Source organism: Annulohypoxylon maeteangense (genome assembly GCF_022496945.1).
Source record: "Annulohypoxylon maeteangense strain CBS 123835 unplaced genomic scaffold GGS22scaffold_1, whole genome shotgun sequence".
Classification (NCBI taxonomy): Eukaryota; Fungi; Ascomycota; class Sordariomycetes; order Xylariales; family Hypoxylaceae; genus Annulohypoxylon; species Annulohypoxylon maeteangense.
Window position 1 is genome coordinate 2333237 of NW_025953248.1, and position 26391 is coordinate 2359627.

A 26391-nucleotide genomic window follows, 5' to 3' on the forward strand; every position below is an offset into this window, starting at 1 on the left:
CGGGCAAAGTGGCGACTGACGACGAGTGGAATAAAAATTGATAAAAAGTTAGCATCCTTCTCAGATCGATCAATGCAACTCATGCATCATCATATCAACTTCGAGAATAGCCCCAAGTCGACATCGGCATCAGGTAATAATCAATCACCGACAGGGCTCTTTTGATCTTTTCCCAATCGAATCGTGGGCATGGACAATTGAATAGAGTCCGATCACCGACGAGGCTGGACGAGTCTACAAGCCACCTAACGGTAGAGTATCCTATCAAAAGTCTTGTAGGAATAGAAAGATGTTGGTCGATTGCGGATTCGTTCTCCCTTTGTTATTTTCGGGAATGAAAGAGAGAGGTTCGGGACCGAAGTGACCCTTGTGGCCCTTGCTTTTTAAAAAAACAAAGTGGATCGATGGATAACCTCGGATGCTTTGTGACTTGCTCCTTCTGCACGTTTAGCACGCAACCCAAAGTAGCGCTTCCTTCCTTGAAAGTCCGACATTGAACAATTGGAAATGAACGCTAACCCTATTCTATGGTTTAGGCCAAGCCTGGTAGATCGTTTATCATCACGTGCTACATTCTTATCTAATTCAAACTCGGAATTTAAAGCGTCGGTCATCTCAGCTTCGTGTCGCGTCCGATTTCATACCCGTCCCTATTGCGTCGGGACTCCCCAATTTCTCTGCCGAGTCATACGCATAGTACTGCCAATAGCGAACCGGCTAGTACCTACATACGAATTTTGCATTTACCTGTGGCACAGATTTTAATTGTAAGTTGTATTCATGGACTCATCGATAGATGACTCACGCCGCCCTATCTACTTCTTATATCTGTCATACCTGGGGATAGTGTAGACCAAAGTAAGATTTCGTATATATCTATCGTAGGTATGTTAGGGCATCTAGTACGCGTCTAGTCGAATGGATATGTATGGACAGTAACTTGTAGCTCGGGCAACGTCTAAAGTCAATATAGACTTCTCATCCCTAGAAACAAACTCTAGAGAACTCTATGACCCCATGAAAGAAGAGGGATAACTCACTCTTAGCTTTGGCTTTTCCCGATTGGTTTCGTCCTTTCTGGTATTCCCAATCTATCTTTATCACCACCCTCGTCCCAAATCTTGCACCACTAACCTCAATGGCCGAATCGTCGCGGAGGACATCCGAAATGGGTGGCCCTCCTGCGACTACGATGCCTAGTGATGTGGAAAAGACGGCCCAGGCACCACCGGAAATCCTTGATGAAGCCGAACACAATTTCCAGCCAAAGACTTTCAAGTTTTGGTCTGTGATGCTCAGCATATACCTCGCCCTCTTTCTGGTAGCTCTCGATCGAACCATTATTGGTACCGCCATCCCCCAGATAACACAAGACTTCCACAGCCTGGGAGATATAGGCTGGTATGGTTCGGCGTACCAATTGACGACGGCAGCATCTCAGCTCGTATTCGGCAGAATTTACAAGTTTTATGAGGTAAAGAGGTATGTCTAGGATACTTCCCTGTGATAAGTTAAGTGCGACATAACTGATCATATTTTTGTCTACTAGGGTCTTCCTGATTGCTGTCGCCCTATTCGAAATCGGCTCCGTTATTTGCGGTGCGGCTCCAAATTCGATTGCCTTCATTCTCGGCCGTGCCATCGCCGGTCTTGGCGGCGCGGGTATTTTCTCGGGTGTTATGATCATCATGATTCCTTTAGTGCCGCTCCGAAAACGACCTATGTTCCAAGGTATTTTTGGAATGGTCTTCGGAGTCAGCTCGGTCATGGGTCCTCTCGTTGGAGGTGCTTTTACCGATCGCGTCACTTGGAGGTAATACTTATCACCTTATCCCGCGAGTTCAATGAACTAATATCCCGGCATCTAGATGGTGTTTCTATATCAACCTTCCCGTCGGTGCAGTTACATTTCTGTGCCTTTTGATAGTCAACCTTCCGAATAAGCCGCCAGTGCCCGCATCCTTCTGGGAACATTTTACTCGTTTAGATCCTCTCGGAACGCTATTCTTCATCCCAAGTATCGTTTGCCTCTTATTGGCATTGCAATGGGGTGGGTCGACGTACGCATGGCATAATTGGCGCATCATTCTTCTATTTGTGCTCTTTGGTGTTCTCTTCATCGTTTTCGCGAGCATTCAGGTGTTGATGCCTAATACTGCAACGGTTCCGGTGAGGATAATTTCTCAACGCAGCATTACAGCCGCAACGGTTTTCATGTTTGCACTTACCGGGGCAATGTTGATGACAGTCTATTACCTGCCTTTGTGGTGTAAGTATCATATCTTTAAGTATTCAATGATGTCACATGCTTACACAAAGATATAGTCCAAGTTGTACAAGGTGTCAGCGCCGTACAATCAGGTATCGATACGCTACCCCTCGTCCTTAGTCTTGTCGCAGCTAGTTTCGTTTCCGGAGGCCTGACACATAAACTCGGCTACTACGTGCCATGTATGATCATTTGTCCGACCATCATGTCGATAGGGCTAGGGTTACTAACCACCTTCGACGTCGGCGAGAGTTCCGCTCACTGGATTGGATATCAGTTTCTCGTGGGTTTTGGCTTAGGTATGGGAATGCAGTCAGCCGGTCTTGCCGCTCAAGCAGTTCTCCCTAAACCAGATATCCCGACTGGAATCTCCATCATATTCTTCGTCCAGCAACTAGGAGGGGCCATTTTTACATCAGTTGGTCAGAACCTCTTGAGCAGTTACATGGTCCAGCACGTGTCGGAAGTACCTGGCCTTAGTCCTGAGCAGATTACCAACGATGGTGCCACAGGACTTGTGGAAAGTGTTCCGCCTTCATCCCGACCTGCTGTGAGGAAGCTTTACAATGATGCTCTAACAAAAGTATTCCTTTGTGCTATGGGGGTGTCACTCGTCGCATTTGTAGCAGCTTTTTTCATGGAATGGAAAAACATCAAGAAGACTGGACCCAAAGCGAATCTCTCCGGGGAAATGAAAGAGGATAGCACAACTACCACCGGCGAACAAGAGACAACTATTATGGAGAATGCAGAAAATTTAGAGCGACGTTCCGCTCAACTGGAAAAAGAGGAACGGATATCCAATGAGCTGACTAAAGACACCTCGAGTTCTACCTCTAAGGTTATCGAACAGTCAACTGCTCGTACGTCAAATTAAAGTTTTTGGGGGTTAATCAATATCGAGGTTCCAATTAGCTATGCTAATGCGGCACAGAAGCATTCTGGTAATGATTCTAGGTTGAGAAGTTGGGAAGTCGCTAGGAAGTAGTGTATTATGGTTAATACGTAGAGATGGAGGATTGTAATCTAGGTAGAAGGTCATCATGGGCTAGATAGAATTAGGCAAATAACCTAGACAATTTAGATAGTGTACATAATATTATTCTGTACATACATAACACTACTATGTAAAGAAGATCTTCCGTCGTGCAGATCCGTACATATGGATACGCTTATTGATGCACGTGTATTAGATATACACACTGTATAGTGACCGCTAGCTGGTGTAACGGTCAAGAAAAGTCTAATCTAAAAATAGACGAAGGTTATTGATGCTGAGTAAAAATACGTTAAAGTCTTGGCGCAACCTTCACAGTTGCAACATCATTCTTCTGGGACCTGCAAACTTTCATAGCGCGCAAGCTATCTGCGGTGTTCTTTTGTAATAAAAGATATTATTAGAAAACTAATGCCGATAGACACATACTACCATTATATTTTTCCTGCCTCTAGTGTTTCTATTCTTCTTAAGATCCAGTGGTAGAATGGGTTGAAAGTCTAAAAAGATTATAGTCAAAGCTCTCTACAGCTTCGATTTCTAAGTCTCCTCCCTACTATATTTCTATTGGTTGATCTTCTACGAGATAACCTTGTCCTGGCTTCCCGCCCTTTTTTCTATGTCTGGTATTGGCTGATGTGGGCTTTTTGCTTGTTCAAAGACTGCTGATCTAAATGCCAATGATGTTGTCAGCCACTCATCATAATCTACTTATGCTGACCATGAGAGGAAGGTATTTAAGGTCTATCTCAGTTAGATCTATGGAATCGTGGGGTTCGATACTAGCTGTGGTCGTCTATAATAGGATCACTTGATATACCAGCATTCACCTTCTTTCCATGCTAGATCCCTCCATCGAACGTTCCTTCAGCAACCCTGACCACCATGACCAGCTGAAGTTCGAGGCGGATCAATTGGGTTTTTCTTGGCTGCAGAGGGTGGTCTATACACCCCACCTGTTTCTTCTAGAAGCTCTAAGACAAGCTTACCAGCAGAACTAAGTGTACCGATGTGGAGACGAATACCTTTAAATACAGTATTATCTGGAATTGCGCACCAATCAGGTCTATTTTACCGAGGTATAATGTCTGTTTAGCGCCATCATCTATGCTGTCAACTTGGAATCTCTACCCTAGTGCTGAATAAGTCGGTGGGGATCAAGCAGTAGCGGTGGGTGAGCAAGGTTACTAACGAGGACATTGGACAAGGTCATGCCAACATATTCATACATCTAAAGCCCCATCTCTAAGCTGGGATTAGAAGAGGGCTTGCCTATTCTAATCTACTGCATGCTCAGGCGATGCTAGGAGAGGTATTCAAGAGCTTAGTATACACCGCAATGCCATATTGCCTCACTGCAAAGGCAGCATTGAAAATCGTCTTTATCGGTCGACTATCACGCCTTGGTCTTGGCACGTTAGTTGGCATACATACTCCTAGAAGAATGCCACACGGGCTTACCACGGGGCAAGATCGACAGGGGGTACTTACCTCCCATTGACCTGTCGAAGATGTCAAGTTCCCATCCCATCCCAACGCCACTAGAACACATACTTAATGCAGCCCTGTAGCCGAGTGCTTGGTAAAGCTGGAGATAAAAATGGAACAGCAGCACTAATCCCGCCGGCTCAGACCCCGATGTCCTTAGTCAGGATGGGTCTTTCATGTTACCTTACCATTCAAGGCAGGCTAACCAAGGTAGCCCATCATCACAGTACGCAGTATGGTGCCAGCTTAATCTTATGAAGGGCCACCTTACTTATCCAGGTGAATTCCCGACTAAAATAAGCTTAATATACAGACTAAAAGGCTATTTCTATATGGAAAGACGTTTCTAGTCCCTCCTAGTCTCTCCAGTCCCAGGCAAAGGGGCAGATAGGCGATTCATGCACGGGGCAGGGCCCGGGTAGGGCCTGGGGATAGCTCGGCACCCTCATCTGCGGGACGCCATACGCGATGCGTATCATCAGATTGTGATAGTTAGTATGGGGACTTCATGCTTCCGCAAGTGAGATCGTTCCACTTGAGGGGGTTATTAAGGGAGGCCTGTAGAATGCGGTCATACGTATAATAAATATGATGAGGCGTTCATGTTCACCTTGCCCCAAAGTCGAGCGTACGTAGGTACCTATATTCCAGACGGCCAATTTGAAGAGCATTTAGAATTACCGACACCAAGGATCGACACTCTCCAATTTAGAGAAAACAATAAAGAAATCTTGTACAACCACATATTAACGTATTATCATCTGCGTCGCTTGATCTCCCATAAGCAGTCGCTGACAATGGTCCATATGAAGAAAAGCGAATGGATGACAGGTCCAACTTTCTCGGTCGACGACGTGATCGACCCGGTGCTATCAGGCAGCGACAGTGCTTCGGCTTCTACTTCGGCGTCGAAGCGTAAGAGAGCAAGCAGACCTAAGGTCCGAACGGGCTGTATCACTTGGTGAGTCTATCAACATAGAAGGGGTCGTCTACCTATCTATCTCCCATTACTAATGGTTCTCGTATAGCAAGTAAGTGTAATTCATATGCATACCTATACGTCGCGAGGCAGGATTCTAGCATAGACCCCTTTTTCGCCTAATTTCACTCCTGAAATCACGCACCGAAACATCGCCATCCACCACCTCTTTATCACGCCCAATATTTCTAATATAGGTATCCGACTAACACACCCTCGTAAAACAGAATACGACGCGTAAAATGCGACGAAACCAAGCCGGCATGCACGCGGTGCACCAGCACAGGCCGTAAATGCGACGGATACGGGGGCACCGCACCACCGCGTCCGAAGAAATCGCCCTCGGCACCATCCTCATCCTTCTCCCCACCATTAGCAACAACTTCAGCAGTAACAGACCCTTTCCTAGTGCCTGAATCGGCCGCCGGCCCGTCAGACCCGTACCTAACCAAGCGGCACGAACTAGCGCGGCACAGCTTCGCTGCAGCGTGCAGGGGAAACTCCGCCTTGCGGATCCTACGACCACTAGCCGCCGACATCGAGGGGACGGAGCAGGAGCGGCAGTACTTCCACCGGTTCCGACGGGCGGCTGAGGCCGGGCTGGCTATGCACGCGAGTAGTCTAGGAGCCGGATTCTGGCGACGCCTAGTTCCGTTGGTAGGGCAGTCAGACCCAGCGGTGCGGCACGCACTTATCGCACTAGGAGCCGCACACGAGAGCGCGCAGTTACAGCAGGAGCAAGCACAAAACCACAACATAGCAACAGCCACGATAGAAAACCCAGCGTCAGGAGTCCCCTCGCGAAGTAGAAGTCCGGACGTTATGCAACACCACCAACACCACCAACAACTATCCTACATCTCGACACCCCCACCAGAAGACAACAGCGCAAGCATAGACCAACTAGAGCTCTTCATGATCCAGCAGTACAACCTCTCGATCTACCACCTCCAGCAACACGTCCAACCCGGATCGCCAGCCGAAAGCGTCGAGATCACGCTGATCTGCTGCCTCGTATTCGTCTGCATCGAGACCTCGCGCGGGAACGAAGCCGCGGCCCTAGCACACGTTGCGAACGGCCTCCAGATCATCAAGGCCCTACCTCCAGACTCGGAACTTGTACACTTTCCCCCTGGGTCAAGCGGAGGCAAAACTAGAGCTGGCGGTAGTGCTACAAGTGCCGCATCAACGAGCGGTTCCTCACCGCGTATATCCCGTTCCGACTGGCGCCAGCTCCTCGACTTCTTCCTCGCCCTCGAGCCTAGCGCTGCCACGTACGGCTTCACCAGCAGCCAACCCCCGACTCCGCCGTGCCCGACGATGAGCGCGTGGGGAACACCGCTAGAGTGTTTCGACGAGATGTTGCCACAGTGGGATATGGAAGGCGCCGATGTAGAAATATAAGCTTTGTATAGGCAGTAATGAGAAATACCTAGAAAAGGTCTACATGATTATATACAGGCAGCGAATATTATACGTGACACATCGATTCATTGTACATCTATCTCACAGGAACTAGCCTGATCATCGTTGACAGTCGCAAGATAGCGAGACATCTTTGTGATCCCTACACTATTCGTCATCTGCTAGTAGACCAGTCTGCCCACTAACGCCATTATCCTACATAAATGGAAGGGGGTATTTTGCCAACGAAAATCAACCGTCCAAAGCTCATGAAAAACATCTGCCCTCTCCTATGACACTTTCGAATCCTTTACCAACCTCCAAACCTCAAATCAGAGACGCCCACTTACAACTTCTTTCTTGAATATCCGAACACCACAGATATCATAAAACGAATAGCCTTCGTTCAATTCAAGCTTTTGCATTGGGATCTGCTCATCTCCGTCATCGTCTTCACTTTCACTTACGTCGTCCCATTCTGTAGGCGCTACTGGGAAAGGTCCGCCACCAACGTTGTAGTCGACTTGGTTCGTGGCGGGCTGCTTTCCCTTCGTTGTAAATTTCGGCTGCTTCGGGGTTTCTGTCTTTCGGACGACCCTCACGACTCTATCATCATCGCCTAACGCGAGCCATTCCAACTTTAGTTCGGGGTGATGGGAGATAGCGTCGACTATGAAACGACGTGTCTCCCGCATGACAGAAAGGCAAGTGTCTTCAGTTCTGAAGGAAACAAGATGTAGTGCTCGAAGATTCACAAGGCCAGCTATATGCTGTAGGAAGGTGTGCTAGATGCTGTTAGCGATATTCATGTATACTCATCCATCGGTAGGCATAAGATCACTAGGTGTACTTACAATTGCATTCATGCCCATTATTACAGCCAATTCTTCCAACGCTTTCCCTCTTCTGCAAATGAGCTGTACCGTTTTTTCGTTTAGGTCCCACGAGTTATCTGCTTGATTCTTAATCATGAGACGCTTAATAGAGTGCATATCTACGGTGAATGTTGTCAGTATGTTGAAATTGGAGGGCCACTTCTTGGTAAATCATTAATGGCCTTATATATATATACTTACGCTTCTTTAAGACAAACTTGCGGATCTGTTCTATGTTCGTTCCCGGGTTTAGCGCAAAGCTCTCTGGCTTGTACTTCGGCGATCGTTGGAGCATAAGTATCTCCTTGACACATTCAAGTTCCGAAACGAATTGAAGAAATTGAAAGCTGACGTCGTCCGTAAAAACCTTTCGTAAGGGAAGGGGCTTTAATCTATTCTCTTTCATCATCAATACCCAGAATCTTCTCTGTTCGCCGACATTCAATAAGGTTACTCGAGTTAGCGTGCGGAGATCTATTGCCTTCCCCAGAATTGAAGCCTTGATCGGTATGAGATGGATACTTAGGGATTGGAGGCTGATGCCTCTGGTGTCCCGTGCATACTGACTAGCATCGTAAGATGGCTTTTCTTTCTGATCCGCAGTTGAGACTAGCTGGCCATTAATAGAGTTGGGAGGTAGCTTCTTTTGCTTATCCGTGGTTGAGGTGAGACATTCGCTGGTATCTGTGGATTCCGGGATAGAGCTCTTAGCCATGCGCTGCATCTCCTTCAAAATATTATTAGCATTACTTTATCTTTTGTATTTTAATAGTAGTTTCAATGAATTTCCAGGGGGGGGGACGCGGCTTTGGATCGGGTAGAAAGAGCGCTTACATCTATAGTATTGCCTATTTCTTTCGACTGTGCTACGTCCGTTGCAGCTACGTCATTAACTGGCTGCAGCTCAATACCCAGCTGTTCTTCAGGAACTGTAACGTCGATGTCATCGGGATTGACATCATATGATGTATCGTCTGCCTTACAGGTTCGGTCTTTTACACCATCATTGGGAGACGGAAGCTCCCCTGCATCGTTGGAGGATAGGCCTGGTTTGTCGTTGGCAGTATGGTCTTGTGTAGGGGCATTGACCTTGTCCTTCATCTCTGTCCATTCGACATATTTTGTCGCAGCTATCGTAATAGTCTCTAGGGCATCTGCTTGTTGCGGATAGGTAAACTCGCTTGTGCCATTCACGTGTTCCGCTATGCGCTGGAAGACTTTGCTGACTCTGTCGATGAAGCGATCACCCTCGCGCGATAGAGACGTCTGTTCTTGAACTTCCTCTTCCTTTTTGTTTTCTGCAACAGTGCTCGAGTTCTTCGGGTGGAGGTGCTCCAACTCAAATATGCGACCTAATACCGACTCTTGCGCCTTTCGCTCCTCCTGAGCCCGAAAAGCCTTTGCCGGTCCGCTGCTATCGTAGTTGGCCGTCACCAGGGGTACAACTTGAAACTCGTCATCCTCAGATTCATCTATTTCTGCTTCTGCGGACGGCTTTCTTGCCTGCATTGCAAGGGAAGTCGAAAATGAAAGCTTCAATTTTCGTAGCGTCGATGAAGAGTTACGTACGCAAGCTTGGATCTCCGTAATTACGTCGAGGCTATCAATGTCAAGAACACTGAGACTTTCCAATGCTCTAAACCCTGAGATCGTCGGTGGCTCCAAAATTGGAGGCGATTTCTTGGATGCCCTATTTTTCCAGGAAGGTTTGAAGACTGGAGATGGAGGTGTTAAAGTAGGAGGGGGACCGTAAAGCGCAGGTAGAGTGTTAGTAGGATTCCCCCATTGCGCAGATGGAGATGCTAACGCGAACTCCATAAACTGCGAGGTTGTGTAAGGAAGAGGCGGAGGAGGTTCGTAGAGAGAGGGACCAGCTTGCAGCCGGAGATGTAGATGCCTCAAGGTCTTAATCTCGTGGAGCTGTTTGTAGACAGGTCGGCTCAATTCGACTCGGATATTCCATCGGAAAGCATCTAGTGACTGGGCCTTTCGTAGAGTGAGAAGTAAAAGAGTATTTAAGAACTTCCCACAGCTGACTGTAGTAAGGTATGGCTTGTAGGCAGCCTCGGCCCTGTCGCCTACACTGAGTGTGTCGAGGGAGATCTCCCTCAAGTATTGCGCATAGTTGTAATCGCTGGTGGCAAAGGTAGATAGACCACCTGCAAGGCCATCGATAGGGGAATCGAAAAAGGGGTCATCTTCGTCGGGGAACACGATGTGGAAGTTACGATATAGTTGTGCAGCGGCGAAATCACGAAAGCGTCGACAGACAAGAGAAACGCAAATCAAGTCGGATTGTACGAGCTACAAGAAATTTGATTAGCTACGAACTTTTTGAATACTAGGTAGCATTGATTGTGACTTACATTGGCACATATTTCTTTCAATATCTCATCTGGCAACTCGAGTACATCAGTTATCTTGCGCGGCGTGGTAATAGACGTATTAGTTTCAAGGTCCATTACGGCGACGTGATGAACCAATGAATTCAATCAGTAGGCGCGGCGAGCCCGCAATGGGCAACAAAGAAGAAGTTGTGCCGAGTTGTCAATGAATAATTATTGTGATCGGTCGTGTAGTCGCATAAGCCTTGTTCCGAGTGTAATCTTGCGATGTGATGGTTAGTAGACAAATTGCGTTTAACACGAATCGAATAAGACTATTAAGTCTGGACTGTTAGGATGTGCTGCGTCGTAGTCGTCGCGCCCGACGTAATCACATCCGAGATACCGAGTTATGCGTGGAATCGTACGTGGATTTACTGAATCAAGAGTAAGTTGGCGCTTTGAAGAGGAGATGGGGGTTGAAAGAAGCTAGGTACGAGTTATGCAGGGATAGAGGGTAGACGTTCAAGGTGGGTAGGTTGAGGAGGCAGGTACGTATGTAAGAGGACCAAACCCGGCTTAATGCTTGTGAGATTGTATTATACGTAGAGTTTAACGGCGCTGCGGCGGACACTAAAAAAGTACGCACAAAGTGAACCTCAACCCCACCAAGTGTATGGGGCTAACAGGCGGACGGGGAGGCAGGTACGGCCGGAGAAACTTGCCTGGTCCCATGAGGAGGTACGTACTTGCTATGGTTCATTTGGCGGGGAAGATTCGGGAACAGTCGTAGATCAGATTTTCCACTTGGCCGTTCGAGGTTAGCAACGTTAAGCTTGATATTACATTCGACGAGGTTCAAAATTCAAATTAGATAAACGACAATGCCTTCTTATAGAATAAATAGATAATTCATTCAATATATACACTCCGCTAGAAACATGAAAACTTAGGTTAATATCTCCTACAAGGAAGTGTAAATATGTACTTGAGGGGATCCCTACAGGACCCGTCAACTGTAAGGCCACTTGGAAAGAACACCGGAAAACCGAGCTAGCGCATCTATATTTATAGGGGGCTTGATTGTTATAGGCCTGGCACCTAACTCCTATAGTTTCCATGCAGCCTTATTACTAACAGTCGACGTAAGTCATCAGCATAGCACTGGTAGGTAATTAGTGCTCCACAACCATAGTCGGACGGAGTAACGCTTCCAACGTATGCACGACTTTTAGGTGGCATACATGAACTATCCCCAAATTAGAAGCTCTTATTTATGAGCGTTGTGATAAAAAGAAGTTATCGATCCATGTTATATAAGGTAGGTACATAGATAGGCATCTAACTTACCTGCTTACGTAGTAAATTCCTACGAGACTCAACATTAGATTTCTTAGTTGGGTAGGTACATATACCAGTATAAACCTAAGGTGGTAATCATGTTCAAGTACCCAATATCTCGGGTTCACTCTTTCTAAGGTTGATAAGATTTAGCTTTGCATCCAATATTTCTTCTATGGAAGGCCGCCCTTTTCTTATAGCTTCGGCGCTTTTGGCCATTTAATCGTTAAGAAGGTGAGTCACTTAAGAAAGATACAATGCCATTATCTAGGTACCGAAGTTATGTCTGATCATTACCAGTATCTGCTTAGAAATCTGGGAATCTGGGAAAATAAAGATCACATCTTGAAAATCGACATTCCCGATTGCTTGGGACCCCCAGAAGATGTCGAGCCTATTGGTAGAAGCTTATTGCTGTACTAGGATTATTCCACGCTAGCTCAGGTGTTTAAGTCGATTCCCGTTTCTTCTCTTTTGGTCAACTGGTCGAGTAAGCAAGAGCGAGGGGCGGAAGGATCGCTATTCCCCGCTTTAGCTGGGCTGTGCAGCGTGCTAACGTGCTAACGCTCCGCCATCGTTTATCAATTGACAATTCCAGGTTATCATCATCATCAACATCCAATGCTGCTTTTTCATTCATTGGACTAAATCTGCATTGGTGGTCTTGCCATCTGCCCATTCGTTTTCCTACTGTTTTTATAGTGTCATTTAAATTCGACTAGACTCTCGTTTCGATCATTATATATTATCTGACATCTTGCTAACATTAGCGATCCCGCCAGGTTGTTTTTCACGCGCTTGCGTAATTGGGTATTTTTTTTTGTTCTACCGGAATACTCCTTTTCTCAATTTTCAGCATGGCCGATGTCGATGAGCCCAAGTTCAATTCTCTAGCAGATCGTATCGCAGCTTTGAATAAACAAAAGAATTTCACTAGTCCTCCCACTTCTGCGAAACGACCTCCTCCACCTCCACCTCCCGGCGCTGGTAAGCCTTCATTCCAGGCTCCAGCGCCAACCGTAAATAGACCAACCCCACCACCAACCCCTAATCTACCTGCTCGGCCGCAGAAACCAAACGCACCTAGTCTACCTCGACGGACTAATACGACTGGATCTGCTATTGAATCACCACCTGCCTTGCTAGGACGCGATGCGCCACCACCGCTCCCGAACCGCAAGAATTCCACTCAACCATCGCCTGCTTTGCCAGTTCGTAGGCCATCAGCGCAACCGCTACCTAGTAGAAGGGGTTCCAATTCGTCTGAAGTATCCCACATCTCAACCATCTCGAACCTCTCATTAAATCCTGTATCATCTCGCACGAGCACGACCTCTACCGAAGCGCAACCTGCGCGAAGAGTACTCGCCCCAAGTTTTGACCATGCGAAACTTCCACCACTTCCACCATCAAGAAAGGAGAGGGAGGCGCAGGCAGCTAGGGAGGCCATAGAAAATGAGCATACAGAGGTCGTTAAAGCGCCTCTTCTTTCAGCAAGATCCGCTCCAGCAGTACCACAATCGCGACCCGGTCTACCACCAAGGTTACCCTCCAGGTCTAATAACTCACCGGCGCACTCACAATACGATGAAATACCTCCTGCAAATCCCCGCCGCCTTCCACCTCCTCCCTCCGCATTTGTGCGTCCCACTACTACCTTCAATTCAGACAGAACACCCAGCGCGCCTGGCCGAAGACCTCACGACGATGCGCCGCCTCCAGTACCAGTTAGTTCACGGCCGACATTCTCTCAGATCGATGCGGTTGCCGTCCGTACAAGCACCAGCTGTCTAATATGTCGAGATTTTTCAGCTCCAGATAACGTAGCTGCGCAATATCCCAACCATTCTCTCCCAAGGCATGACCCAGTCGGCTATTTGGCGAACGTGCTCTGCAGTCCCTTTTCGTCAGCGACTGACAAAGCGAGGGCTATATTCACGTGGTGCCATCACAACGTTGCTTACAACGTAGAAGAATTTTTTGGGAAATGTATCAAGCATAGAAATGTAGACGATACCATATTTTATGGCAAAGCTGTTTGCCAGGGCTATGCGGAAGTATACCAAGCTATTGCTCAGCGTGCCGGGTTGCAATGCATCGTAGTCGGTGGCCACGGAAAAGGCTATGGCTATAAACCTCTCGCGAGTGGACAGCCGCCCCCGCCGAGAGACCCCTCAGGCCGTATGTACTTTTCAAGCATTTTCTTTTTTTATCTGTCTCATGATTGTTCACTCTAAGTGAATAGCAACCGCTAACATCAATATTGACAGATGCTTGGAATGCGGTCTGTATAGACGATGGTGAATGGAAGTTGCTAGACGCTTGTTGGGGTGCTGGCTCGGTTGGCGACGAAAAATATCACAAACAGTTCAAGCCTCAGATGTTTTGCTTAAGCAATGACTTATTTGGGCTTAAACATTTCCCATCAGACGAACGTTATTTCTTTAGAGATGACGGCCGTATCCCAACGTGGGAAGAATACATCGTCGGTCCGGTCAGAGGTGAAAAGGCCGAGTTTTACGGCACAGCAACTGACGAGGGCGTCTCCGAGTTTACATTTAGCCCTGCTGAGAAACATGTTTCTGTGTATAGCAGGGAGGTAGTGCGATTCCAGTTTTCGAAGGTTTGCGAGCATTGGAATCCTGAGCGGCATGGGAAAGGTAGAAGCTACCTGCTCCTCATGAAGATACACGGATTAGATGGTAGGAAAGAGGATTTAGTGCCGTTAGAAACAGACGGGTTCTGGTGGTGGACTGATATTCCTGCGAGAGATTTGGGAGCACCCGGCCAGACCATTTTCCTGTATGCACTTACAACCCTTAACAACAAGGATGCGAGAGGTGTCACTAAAGAAGAGTATTACCGGGTGAAAAACGGCAATGGTTATAGCATGAGCTGGGCGATTTTTGCTAAGTGGGAGCTAGTATAGAATAACATTGTAACATATCTAGGATGAAAGGACAAGGTTGATAGGTGGTATACCCTAACATAGACGCTCTTAAATATAATATGACGTTTCCGTGATCTTAAGCCGTGTCAAGGGATTTTCTTTGTTGTTGGTGAACCCGGGAATTATTCAGAATACGGGGAATCAGCTATTTAAAAACGATCCATGGCGGTTTAAACTTAATATATAGGGCTGTACTAGTCATATAAGATTCCGAAAGTATTTCTGCTAACTTCAACATATGTGGACTTAAGACTTGAGTGGGACTCCGATGCTTTCCCCAGATTTTACAGAACTGACTCATGAATTGACCTAACGAGCTAGCTACCGCTCGTTAACCTAGTAGTAGGTACTTAAATAGTACTATCAGGGCTAATTTTCATGAACGACTCTAGCTACTTACCTGGTGGGTTTGAAGGATATTTAAGGAGTTGTTGGTAAACTGACCAGCTAACGGCTCTGTAATGACACCCTGAATTTGAATCAACAATTGGATATTAGGTAACTTAACGAGCTGACGAGTTAACTTCAAATAGGGCAACTGAAGTTACTAGACTAGACTCTCCTACTGGCCCTCATCCCATAATTAGAAGTCTTAGGGCTTGTGATTGTTAATATCTATATGCCGGAACTCCGGGAAAACCCACCGGCATACTTATGTATATATTGTGGGCCTCTACGGGGTTGAGACGGCGATAATATCAAAAACACGGACATGGTTTCGGGATTGAAAATTCGGGGAAACAATATCGAAACTGGCGATAAGGTCGTAATTTCTGTAGTTATGTATCTAAATATTTTAGCATCTCTGGCACATCGCGTTGGAATGGACTTTCTTTATTTAAAATTGTGGGTATGCCGAGTTCGGGGCACAGCTCTCAGCTCTGTTAGCCCTGTTTGCTTAGGTAGAGGTCGCGCAGGTCTTGGCAACATTGAACATCTTCCTTTTTCCAAGCCGGACCTCTCATTTCTCCGAATTGAGCGTCTGCTTACGGTCCAACCGAGCTAGAGAAAACTTCGATGAGTAGAGCATCATTTAATCTACCTCTAAGTAATTAAAAATGGGAGCATTACGTTTGAATTTCCGGTGCATATTGCTCTTACTTGGTCTTGCTTTCGCAGCCAGTGTCGCAGCTAGGGATAGCTCCGAACCCGCATCGCGTGCCTCCTTGAGCTTGGATGAATTGGGCGAAAAGCTCCAGGTAAGCCTCTCACAAACAATTACCGAAATATAATTCTAATATCGAGTCCCAGACCTGTGCGATTGTGCAGGACCTTAACGCCGAGAAGCTCAAAGACGCTTCGGAAACATCGACCTTGACCTCACAGATCTTCGCTGTCTTATTTCCTGGTAGCCCCGCTGTCAACGCCCTTCTTGCGACACTCTACATTTCAGGACCCCCGAATTTTCTATTGGCATTATGTCCGCCCAATATAGATCCCTCGTCGCTGTCGGTTATGGTAGCATTTGCTGTGGGAGGTTTACTTGGTGATACGCTCTTCCATTTACTACCCGAGATCTTTCTCGGAGAAGATAGCCCCGAACATGTCCGATTCGTTCTCGTCGAGCCCAACCGCAACCTACTCCTCGGTGTCGCTATCATGGTTGGTTTTATGACATTTGTGGCTATGGACAAGGGATTGCGAATAGCGACAGGCGGCGAAGGACACGAGCATAGCCACGGAAATCATTCCCATGATATACCGACGCAGGCCAAGGCTACTTCTAGCTCTATAGAAGTTTCGAAAGGAGAAGTTTTAAACCGCAAGAAGGGCGATAAAAGCATCGCCGAAGCCCCTAAACAAGATACCGAAAAGGAAATCAACGCCAGCGTGAAGTTGGGAGGGTATCTAAACCTGATGTGAGTCCACACAAGCCCTTGAGAACGGAGATCTATTTTGAAGATTACTTACTCTTTCGTAGTGCCGATTTTACACACAACATCACAGATGGGCTTGCTATGTCAGCGTCGTTCTATGCGTCACCTACCATTGGTGCCACGACTACGGTAGCGGTATTCTTTCATGAGATTCCTCATGAAGGTGAGTAAATCCCCAGCCTTTCCAGGCCATTGGATTTATTGGAAACTCACCATTACCTAGTTGGTGATTTCGCATTGCTCATTCAATCTGGCTTCTCGAAACGAGCTGCGATGGGCGCCCAATTTGTCACAGCCCTTGGGGCTCTTTTAGGAACACTCATTGGCATCGCCGTCCAAGAATTTGGTGGCGGCAGCGGCGTCGATGGCAAGGGAATCGGCATGACTGGTGGTATATGGGGCACTAGCCTAACGTATGGCGACATGTTGTTGCCTTTCACCGCCGGAACGTTCCTATATGTGGGAACAGTAGCAGTAATTCCAGAGCTACTGGAGACTGGTCCTAACAAGGCTTTAGAACTTCGGAAGACTCTTGTGCAGTTTGCGGCTATCGCGTTGGGAGCTGGGATCATGCTTTATATCTCATGGGATTAATTCATCATACTTGGCAGCATAGATCGGTTGGTCATAGAAAGGCGTAGCATCTGACAGTAGACGCGTAAGCTGGTCGAACTCATACAAGACACAGGCTTACTATGAGAGTTGAAAGTCGACGAAAAGGGATTACTATACTTACCTCTGGTTGCCGTTAGTTCTGGCCCCGCTAAATATAGGAGATGAGTCTGGCTTTTCGCTTCGCATTTCTCTTCGCGACGATTGCTAGATGCTATCAAATCGCGCGGAGGCGGAAATATCAACGCTCTATTCACCTACGATAGCCGTTGGAAGCCGTACCTAGTAGTGTGGTGGAGATGTCCCCATTGAAAAAAAATTGGTAACATTAAACACGAAATGCCAAGAAGATCTGGCATCGCAACCCGTTCCTGCATCTGCGAGACCCGTTTCAACTTGATATAAATGGTTCTCGACCTCAGAATTTACATAATATATACATGTTTTATCAGATCATTTCACGTGGTAGCACAAACATCCGAAACAATCGAGAGATGATAGTACGTCTTTCAATATGGATTTGCCCGAGATGAAGAAGCATCGCCTACTCGACATCAGTTGTCAAGCCATTGATATATATCTGTACATAATGAAAATAGACCCTTAACAAAGGATTTCTCCATTACGAGGAAACGAACTAACATATTAACTATCTCCACGTTCTCGCTACTTCTTGGTTGGTTGGCTATCAAGGTCACTAGGGGCTACAGCCTACAGGGCTGGGTTATTAATCGTGGAAAGCCGAAGTCGGAGTATATTGGGTGTGATGTATTACATAAACTTCAATGAACTTCCAAGTTGCTCGAATTTTTCTACTATATTTCATACAGTATATCGCACACAGTATTATGTATTACACTCATCTACCTACCTATGTAGGTACCTATGTAAATTTCACGATTATTTGCAGCATTCAACTTCCAGGATTCATGTGACTGGTCTCCATCCTGCAATAAGCAAATAACTGTGAATGTTCCACAGTTTATTCCTTCGGTAGGAAATTGTGGAATACTAGTGCTGCTTTAATTCGCCAGCTGTTAATTTTGGTAAGCCGTACAGGCATATCGAGATCACGTCTTCCATTGCCAATTGCTACCAGGAACAACATCATCAACCTAAACATCGCATCATGTATTCAGTCTATGCCACCATGTGGGAAACCCCATAAATATGTAGATGGGTTGAAAATCTGTTTCCTTATACGTGTACTAATACCTATCTCGAATGCCAGGTACTCAATGAGAATTATCGAGCCTCAAAGACGTGTAGGTATAAAATGGTGTTGCAGTTGCATTATTCAAACGATGATCCATCTATGACTCTACGATCGAAAATAGAGAAAGAGCTATTTTTCCCAATCGGGTAATTATCACATCCCAAACTTGGACGCGATAGGTCGACGGGTTAAGTTTTAGCGAGCGTTAGTGGATGTCAGAGGTATTCGAACATTGAAGGGCGCGCTTTACAAGCTTTAAAATGCTGGCTGGTGGATCTTAGCCCTGGTCGAAGCTGAAGCGGTCAAATTTAGCTTAATAATACTGGAGCAAGGGCCACATGTAGGTACCCAAGCTGCTAAAAAGTTAGGGAAGCTACCGGTGATCGTCCCGGGAAGCGTTAGCCACAGATCCATGATTTTTTTTTAACCTTCTCCGTCTCTTCTCCGTCTACAATTCCCGTCACCAACCTCACTAACTCGTTCAGAGAAAGCCGAGAACGGTGTTTTAGTGAGCCGCATGACAGCCAAAGTCAAATAATTGGGGGATCTGGGGATGATTCTCATTCTGGGGATCTCTTATTCGACCACACGTGGTGTAGTGTACCTTCACTATTCAGGGTCAATCTAAAATTCGATAGTCGATGGCGTGTACTTGAAAGGCGCAAAGTCACAAGTGTTCTCGAAGACTCCGAACGCCTAAAACGCCATATTCTACCCATCCATATCCATATTTCCCCTTGGCTCCACCATTCCTACTAGTTTTACGTACGACAATTGGACGCTTCTTCCTTTGGAGGTAAAGCCTCGAGTTGGTCACCTTTAGAGGTCAAGCGTAACCAAAAAGTTTTTTCCTTTGTAAGTCAACCACCCTCAAACTTGGACCCCAGACCTCCAAGTCCCAAATAAAACAATGCATGCCAACTTGACAAGTTGATTGCGCTTCTGCATGGCGCGACAACCCCTGCTTTGGACAAATCCGTTCCCATGTCAGGCCACCAGGGTCTACATTTCTACGTCCAACAGAAGACATGAAGGGCGGAGCGATCCCAATACTCCTTACGTCAGAACGGAGGACTTCTTGTCACAACTATCTTAATAATACATGCAAGTCTAAACTTCGATCAAAATTCCTTCTTCTTTTCTAGATGACTCAATGACTAGTGTCGAAGAGATTATAGATCAGATAATTGTGGATTTTCTTTTAGTTTCTTCAATCTATAAACCACCTACAACCATCTACCTATAATTATATAAATCTTTTGACCCCCCATCGCCGCCTCTATACATTCACTGCTACTACAAGCTATTGATACCATCACGTCGTACCCCCTTTCATTGTTGAATACAACGAGCCTAGTATACAGCCCCGAAGAAGTTCTACCATCGAGGTTAAATTTAGCATCACTCTATTCTATCGTCATTTTATTGTTACTGGTACTGTACTGCAGTTTGTTGTGGTTATATAAACAGCACTTATAGCCATCCCCCCCTATTTCCGCTCAACCCCGCAGATTAGGATCCTAGGCATCAGCTGGAACCCGAAGATAAAAGCATACGCCCTCTTTTTCATATAGCTACGAAATCACAGATACTACGCCTCGAACGTTTCACCCTCAAGGTTGAGGTCCGCACATCAAGAATGCGATCTACCGCGTCTTCGGAGCACAGCAAGCCCGCATCGCTAGGCGGCTATGCTCGCAAGCTGTCTATTGTTCCTAAGCCTAGCATGACCATTCACATTAACAACCATTACCAGTCCAAAGTCTACACCACTGGGTCAGAGGTATCAGGATATGTGATCATCAACTCCCCGAGCGATGTACGATTCGACACAATCCAGGTTGTACTCCTTGGGACCAGCAAAACCCGCATGGATGCCGTTAATATTCCACAGGCAACCTCTCACACCTTTTTGAAAGTCGTCATGCCTATTCCAGAATCCTCCTATCCAGTTCCGCGTATTTTCGAAGCCGGTGTAAACTATACAGTACCATTCACTTTCGTCATCCCTAGTACTTTAACGCTCAATGCGTGTAACCATAGTGTTGCCAATGATTCTGTTCAAGAACATCATGTACGGCTGCCACCCACTATTGGTTCTTGGGAGAAGGATGACTTTGCACCAAACATGAGCCGTGTTCAATACGCGATCAAGGCACGTGCGTATCAGGAAGATATGACCGGCGGGCAGAGTCTTAAGGTTATGGAGGCTGGACATGAGATCAAAATCTTGCCTGCAGTCTCAGAAGATGCCCCTTTAAATATCACTAAACACGACGACTTGTACACCATGACTAAGAGCAAGAACCTGCGGAAGACCATTATATCACCAAAGTCTGGGAAAGTGACTGTCACGGCTTCACAACCTGGACCCGCTATGCTGAGTCCCGATGGACAAACGATGACGCCGATAACCGTTCCGCTCGATCTCGAATTCGTACCGGCTTCCGGCGAAGTTCACCCGCCTAAAGTGACTGGCATAACCTCAAAGGTCACAGCGGTCACATACTTCAGTGCCGGTGGTATCAACCACTTTCCTAACCTCAAAGATTGGCACCGAGCATTCGGATGTGAAAGCCGCGGCTCATACTCTGGTACGACATCTGTATCCACAGGACGTTTTGAGCAAGTCAGATGGAGTCGACACATAACGGCACAAGCGAGACGAGATTCTGGATACGGTAGCGATAGCCTGGCATCGTCTGACTCGGACCAAGTGCCCAAACCCGCTCCTAAAAAGTCCAAGGGATCTACAGCATCTCCAATCTATCACACGACGAGTGTTCAGGTACCGATTGAATTACCAGTACATAAGAAGACATTCGTACCGACTTTCCATTCATGCATTACCTCCCGCGTATATATCTTATGGTTGACGATTACATTGGTTTCCGGTGGCACTAGTGCACATGTCACCTTAGGTGTGCCGCTTCAAATCGGAGTCACCTCCGTAGAATCACTTGGCAATTATGCAGAACTACCTCCTAGTTTTGAGGAAGCGGAAGGAGCGGATATTGACGAGTACCTGCGTCCGCGCTTCATGAGCGTCCCTTCAGTTGAATTTCACCAGAACGAAGCGTTACCAGGATATGCGGACCTGGACCATTATAGACGGACACTAGCTGCGCACTAAGCGAGTAGCTATACGGCGGCAACTTTGTTTTATATTTGGGTTATATTTCTCTTTCCCCGTGAGACATCTTACACGGGATTTGATACCACGCTCATTGGATTGAAACTTTTGGGCGAATATTTGGACAGCGCGGCGTTTAGGATCGGAGGCAGTATGTCTCTACAAAATAGTATGTTCAAATTGGTATATAACCTTGTGATCATCACCGGTGGTGGTATTTTCGTTTTCTTGGGTACGAATCTTCAAATGGGTCTTGGACTGGTCTTATGAGTTAGCTTAATGTTCAACACGAACCTTCGGATCTAATGCTCCAAATCATGCGTATATATTTATTGAATAATGAAATCTAATTTGACCTGCTTACATATATCAATACATATTTCCCCTCGCAATTGAGAACGTCGTAAAGTTAAGACAATTTTACCTGCCCAGGTGCCTTACAAAACCCATCCAGTTTCTGCAGCTTCCCCCTTTCCCCCATACTACCCAACCTTGAAAGTAAAGATGGGAAGACCCAAAACAATGGATCGCTTATTAATGTATGTGACTACATCTCTAGCAACTCTACCTACAGCTCGCTAAAGGCTTGAGGTGTCTAGACCATCATCTGACTACGCTACGGCGTAGATCCCGAACCCAAGGCGAAAGAGTCATGAATGGATGAGTGGAGACCGAGGTCGGTAGGTCACCCACTAGACGCTTTCTTCTCCAAAACTTCACATGCTTCGATGCGTACCCACCTGAGCTGGGGTAGATAGTACGAAACTACTCCATGATCCTGAGGTGTAATTGCTATTACAAACACGCATATCTATGTAAAACATCGCTTTTTACTTTGACGGCTAAGTTTGGGGACTAGGGATCTAGTTTCGCCTTAGGGTTAGCTTCGATAATATGGCGAAGGGCGTAAACACGGCATATGGATATTGAACGCTTGTGTATGCCGTATAGGGCTAGGGAGGCTGGAGATGTAGATATTGTCTAGCTAATGACTCGATATGATTACGAATAAATATCAGCCTAGAAAATGAAAGGACCAGTGGACAGAACACGGTTCTCAATTCTTATGTGGCCGGGTACATTTATATCAGGCGAAGGAAATTCATTATTTATTGTAGCTAAAGTATGTTGAAGCTGAGCTCTGTTGGAAGCCCACTTCCGTTTCTATGTACAAAAATGAATTGCTACCTTGTATAGGTACCGAATAAGACTTCCATACCTAGGTAGGTAGTTTTGCCATATATAAGCAATTGTCTAGAAAATGGGAGAAATTGAAACTTCCTACTTTATGATTGCCGGTTCTGCCCATAGATATTGAATTTGTTGGACGCACACCAATTGAAAACCTCACTCCGCCAGTCTTACTGCCAATTTGGTAATTTCTATGACGTCTCGGGAGAAGCAATTCAAGTTTACATCTTAGTATATAAAACTTGGAGCACTAGAGACTTGGTCAAGCGTCTGAGTTTGTCGTTAAGGATAAATGTGTGCTGGCTGTCATGTCACCAGCGATGACCCCCTATTCAACATGGAGCGTAGTCAACGAATATAAACAACCCTGAAACTCTGTTAACTATTGATAATACAAAATGATTAACTTCAACCAAATATCTTACTCTGGTCAATCTTTCCTGATGAGTTGTTAATTGGGGGGTGGGTTGGGGGTTCATAAGGACTCGTACCGCCGCAAAACGAATCGTTTCCCTTTCTACCTCAACCGACCCCTAAATCCGGGTAGGCTCAATACCACCACCTCCTATTTTAAAACATAGGCATTCAATCACATAATTCAGCATATCCAAACACAGCATAACAAATTTCCTCAGAAGTGTAGGCATGTATTCGCTATCAGCAATTATACCGTCACATACCACAACGGACGTCCCTATCTTAGAGCAAATCTCCCTCGCTAGAATGCTCAAATGCGATCCCTGGACTCCTCATCGAGAAACCCTCGATCCGACATGCGCGGGTATACGCAATGCATAATCCTCATCCACGTCCTAAGGGCGAATAGGTGATCCCTACCATCTCGGCTAGTTATATCTCATCTTTTCTTCGCTTTCACGTGGTGTACTCCTTCTGAAGCAACTTGGCGATCGTATTCAATCTGCGATCCCTCGTTAGTTTAAGAGTTCCTAACTTTTTCCATGGAGAGATTGGATCAACTTACTGAATATTGCTCGTCCCCTCATAAATAGCACCGATCTTGCTATCGCGCCAATACTTCTCGGCCAGCCCCTCTCTCACGAAACCCATTCCACCCATCCACTCAACAGCCAGCCCGCTAACACGCCCCGCGACCTGCGAAGCGTACAGCTTCGCCATAGCCGCATCTCTGACGAAATCCTCACCGGCCTCCTTCTTGCGGGCGGCGTTATACACGAGGGCCCTCGCGGCGGCGATCTCGGTATACGACTGCGCGATCTGGTGCTGCATGCCCTGGAACTCGCCGACGAGCTTGCCGAACTGCTTGCGGTCGTTCCACACGTACTTGACCGCGTTCTCCCACGCGCCGAGCGCGAGCCCCGTCATCTGCGCCGCGATGCCGATGCGGCCCTCGTTCAGCAGCCCGATGGCGTATTTATACCCCTCGCCCTTGGCTCCCAGTAGATTGGCTTTGGGGATCTCGACGTCGTCGAAGTTGATCGCGCATGTGCTGCTCGCTTTGATGCCTAGCTTCTTCTCCTTCTTCGCGATCGAGAACCCCTTCGCGTCTTTCTCTACTATGAAGGCTGTGATGCCGCGGTGGCCTTTGCTTGGGTCTAGGTTTGCGAAGACGATGAAGAAGTTGGCTTCCATCGAGTTCGTGATCCACATCTTGCCGCCTGTGATGCGGAACCCGTCGTTCGTCTCGACGGCGCGCGTGGCCAGTGCGAAGGCGTCGGATCCTGAGACCGGTTCCGACAGACAGAAGCTGCCGACAGTGTTGGTGGCGAGGCGGGGCAGGAATCGTTTCTTGAGATCGGTACTGCCCCACTTGAGGATCGCGGTGTTGACTAGGGTGTTGTGGACGTCTACCATGACGCTTACACTGGGGTCAACACGTGCGAGCTCCTCAATACCGACGATCGCAGCGGTGAAGTTCATGCCTGCGCCGCCAAATTCTTCGGGGATCTCTATCCCCATCAGCCCTTGCTCGAAGAGCTGCTCTACTAGTTCAGGGTCCATGTTCTCAGCCTCGTCCATGTCGCGGACCTTCGGCAAGATTACATCGTTGGCAAACTTTTGGACGGCTTCTTGCATCGCCGCTTCGGTCTCGGATAGGTGCGATATTGGTGTGGGTGGGATATCTGCGATATCAGTCATGCGGCGGGGTGTAGCGGACAAGCATCGTATTCTACGAGTTTGCAATATTAATATAAGCTATTGCGATGAGGGGTTTCGCTGGAGACTCACTGTTGAGCACCGAATTTCTGCGGTGACCTTCTTAAGCATCGTGACGATAATGAGACTCTAGGAGCTACCCCTGAACCCCGCCGTAAGGCTGGCCGAAGAAATCTTGCGATCGATGACATGGTAGAAGCAGCAATTGAAGGTAGTTGAAGTTCACAAATACAATTCACAAACGAGGGGCAAACCCTTTTTGAATTATAGAAGTAGTAGGCAAGGGAGGATGGAGAAAGGAGAAATAGATTACTCGTACACAAGAAGGTGAGAATAAGAACATGAAGGAGGAAATAAGATAAGAATGTACTCCCCGTTACAACATTCCCCGGATTTGAACCTGCCCAAACCGCCGAGCGGGTTGGTTCTGCCGAGGATAGCCATGACCCGTGGCCCGTGGCTGGTGAACAATGGATTGGGAATTGGGGAAGAGCGTTGACGTCGATCAGCTGAACGAACATCTGGGGAGGCGAAAATAGCGAATCAGATCGCCGAGAAGGTCTCCGCCCGGTTGGGGTGCCACTACCAATTATTAGACATGTGAATGTTAAAAAGTAAAAAAAATTGAAAGGTACATGGGTACTTCGTACATATGTGCGACAAGACACGGAGTGGGGATATGACCGGACCGATGTCACCTGACCTCGAATTTTCGAATCTCGCCAATTGACATTCTCTTGGTGATAGCTTCATACGGGAAGGCTCCTACCGAATTGAAAGACTCGGCTTCAACACAGTCGAGTACGTTCCGCCATGGCCGCGCCAATATTCAGATCCCTCTGGTACTCCCTAGCGAGGCAACCGACCACAATATCAACACCCCTCTCCAGACTGCCGTTGCGGCCATTCTCGACGACACCCTCACCGAACGCGACGCTAAACCAAGTCTTACGAGTATGCTCCCCCCAATTTCAGACAGCGATTGCGACGCACCATTAATGAAAAGAAATAGGGATGCCGTAAACCCCAGCGCGCGCGCCACGCCGTCTCCCCAGCCCTGTCAGATATGAACTGCCCGCAGCAAAAAGGCGTGTGCTTAAAGGTCGGCATAACGCGGCCCAAGAAACCCAACTCTGGAGAACGAAAGACCGCACGTATTCGCCTTTCTAGCGGCCGTATGATCACGGCCTACATCCCCGGTGAGGGCCACAATATCCAGCAGCATTCGGTCGTGCTTGTTCGAGGTGGTAGGAGTCAAGATTGTCCCGGTGTGCGGTATCACTTGGTTCGGGGAGCTTTGGATTTGGTACGTCGATGATTATTCTGTTATTGTGTTTGGATTTGATGCGATTGAGGGATTTCTAGCGAATACACTGGTGCTTCTGCTAACTCGAAAACTCATATAGGCTGGTGTGGGCAATCGCAAGTCGAGTCGAAGTAAATACGGAACGAAGAAACCGAAGAAGGCATCAGTGGGCGCATAGGGCGGAGTACGAAAGCTTGAGCACTGTATCTGATTTATATCACATCCTAGAGAGGATCTTAAAAACCTCTTGTCAATCAGAGGTTTCAGGGGCATCGGACACGAATTGTACATTT

General features: G+C 47.0%; 8 protein-coding genes across 8 annotated transcripts; 6 read left to right on the top strand and 2 right to left on the bottom strand.

Annotated features, from left to right (window-relative positions):
• Positions 1-673: 673 nt before the first annotated feature.
• GGS22DRAFT_150151 (MFS general substrate transporter) lies at positions 674-3387 on the top strand. The gene is made up of 4 exons (XM_047959270.1): positions 674-1482; positions 1550-1813; positions 1869-2269; positions 2326-3387. Exons 1-4 carry the CDS (start codon positions 1139-1141, stop codon positions 3144-3146), a joined length of 1830 nt encoding a protein of 609 aa, XP_047824009.1. The 5' UTR covers positions 674-1138; the 3' UTR covers positions 3147-3387.
• Positions 3388-5574: 2187 nt separating this feature from the next.
• On the top strand, positions 5575-7137 carry GGS22DRAFT_183523 (uncharacterized protein; the record flags this gene model as incomplete). The annotated part of the gene is made up of 2 exons (XM_047964103.1): positions 5575-5669; positions 5961-7137. 2 exons carry the CDS (start codon positions 5575-5577, stop codon positions 7135-7137), a joined length of 1272 nt encoding a protein of 423 aa, XP_047824010.1.
• On the bottom strand, positions 7125-10933 carry GGS22DRAFT_9238 (uncharacterized protein). Its single transcript, XM_047968419.1, has 5 exons — positions 10379-10933; positions 8847-10316; positions 8214-8739; positions 7992-8131; positions 7125-7922 (listed from the first exon to the last, which is right to left on the bottom strand). Exons 1-5 carry the CDS (start codon positions 10472-10474, stop codon positions 7470-7472), a joined length of 2685 nt encoding a protein of 894 aa, XP_047824011.1. The 5' UTR covers positions 10475-10933; the 3' UTR covers positions 7125-7469.
• A 1512-nt stretch (positions 10934-12445) lies between these two features.
• GGS22DRAFT_9245 (uncharacterized protein) lies at positions 12446-14701 on the top strand. The gene is made up of 2 exons (XM_047968423.1): positions 12446-13858; positions 13948-14701. The coding sequence occupies exons 1-2, from the start codon at positions 12535-12537 to the stop codon at positions 14604-14606; spliced, it is 1983 nt and encodes a 660-aa protein (XP_047824012.1). The 5' UTR covers positions 12446-12534; the 3' UTR covers positions 14607-14701.
• An 867-nt stretch (positions 14702-15568) lies between these two features.
• GGS22DRAFT_150157 (Zip-domain-containing protein) lies at positions 15569-17423 on the top strand. The gene is made up of 5 exons (XM_047959271.1): positions 15569-15826; positions 15879-16486; positions 16549-16667; positions 16728-17148; positions 17241-17423. The coding sequence occupies exons 1-4, from the start codon at positions 15686-15688 to the stop codon at positions 17096-17098; spliced, it is 1239 nt and encodes a 412-aa protein (XP_047824013.1). The 5' UTR covers positions 15569-15685; the 3' UTR covers positions 17099-17148; positions 17241-17423.
• A 2244-nt stretch (positions 17424-19667) lies between these two features.
• On the top strand, positions 19668-21844 carry GGS22DRAFT_9267 (uncharacterized protein). Its single transcript, XM_047968433.1, has one exon. The coding sequence runs from the start codon at positions 19972-19974 to the stop codon at positions 21463-21465; it is 1494 nt and encodes a 497-aa protein (XP_047824014.1). The 5' UTR covers positions 19668-19971; the 3' UTR covers positions 21466-21844.
• Positions 21845-23529: 1685 nt separating this feature from the next.
• On the bottom strand, positions 23530-24983 carry GGS22DRAFT_183528 (short-chain specific acyl-CoA dehydrogenase; the record flags this gene model as incomplete). Its single annotated transcript, XM_047964104.1, has 3 exons — positions 23530-23575; positions 23639-24805; positions 24865-24983. 3 exons carry the CDS (start codon positions 24981-24983, stop codon positions 23530-23532), a joined length of 1332 nt encoding a protein of 443 aa, XP_047824015.1.
• A 622-nt stretch (positions 24984-25605) lies between these two features.
• GGS22DRAFT_183529 (ribosomal protein S12) lies at positions 25606-26276 on the top strand (the record flags this gene model as incomplete). Its single annotated transcript, XM_047964105.1, has 3 exons — positions 25606-25746; positions 25805-26098; positions 26199-26276. 3 exons carry the CDS (start codon positions 25606-25608, stop codon positions 26274-26276), a joined length of 513 nt encoding a protein of 170 aa, XP_047824016.1.
• Between the last annotated feature and the right edge of the window lie 115 nt (positions 26277-26391).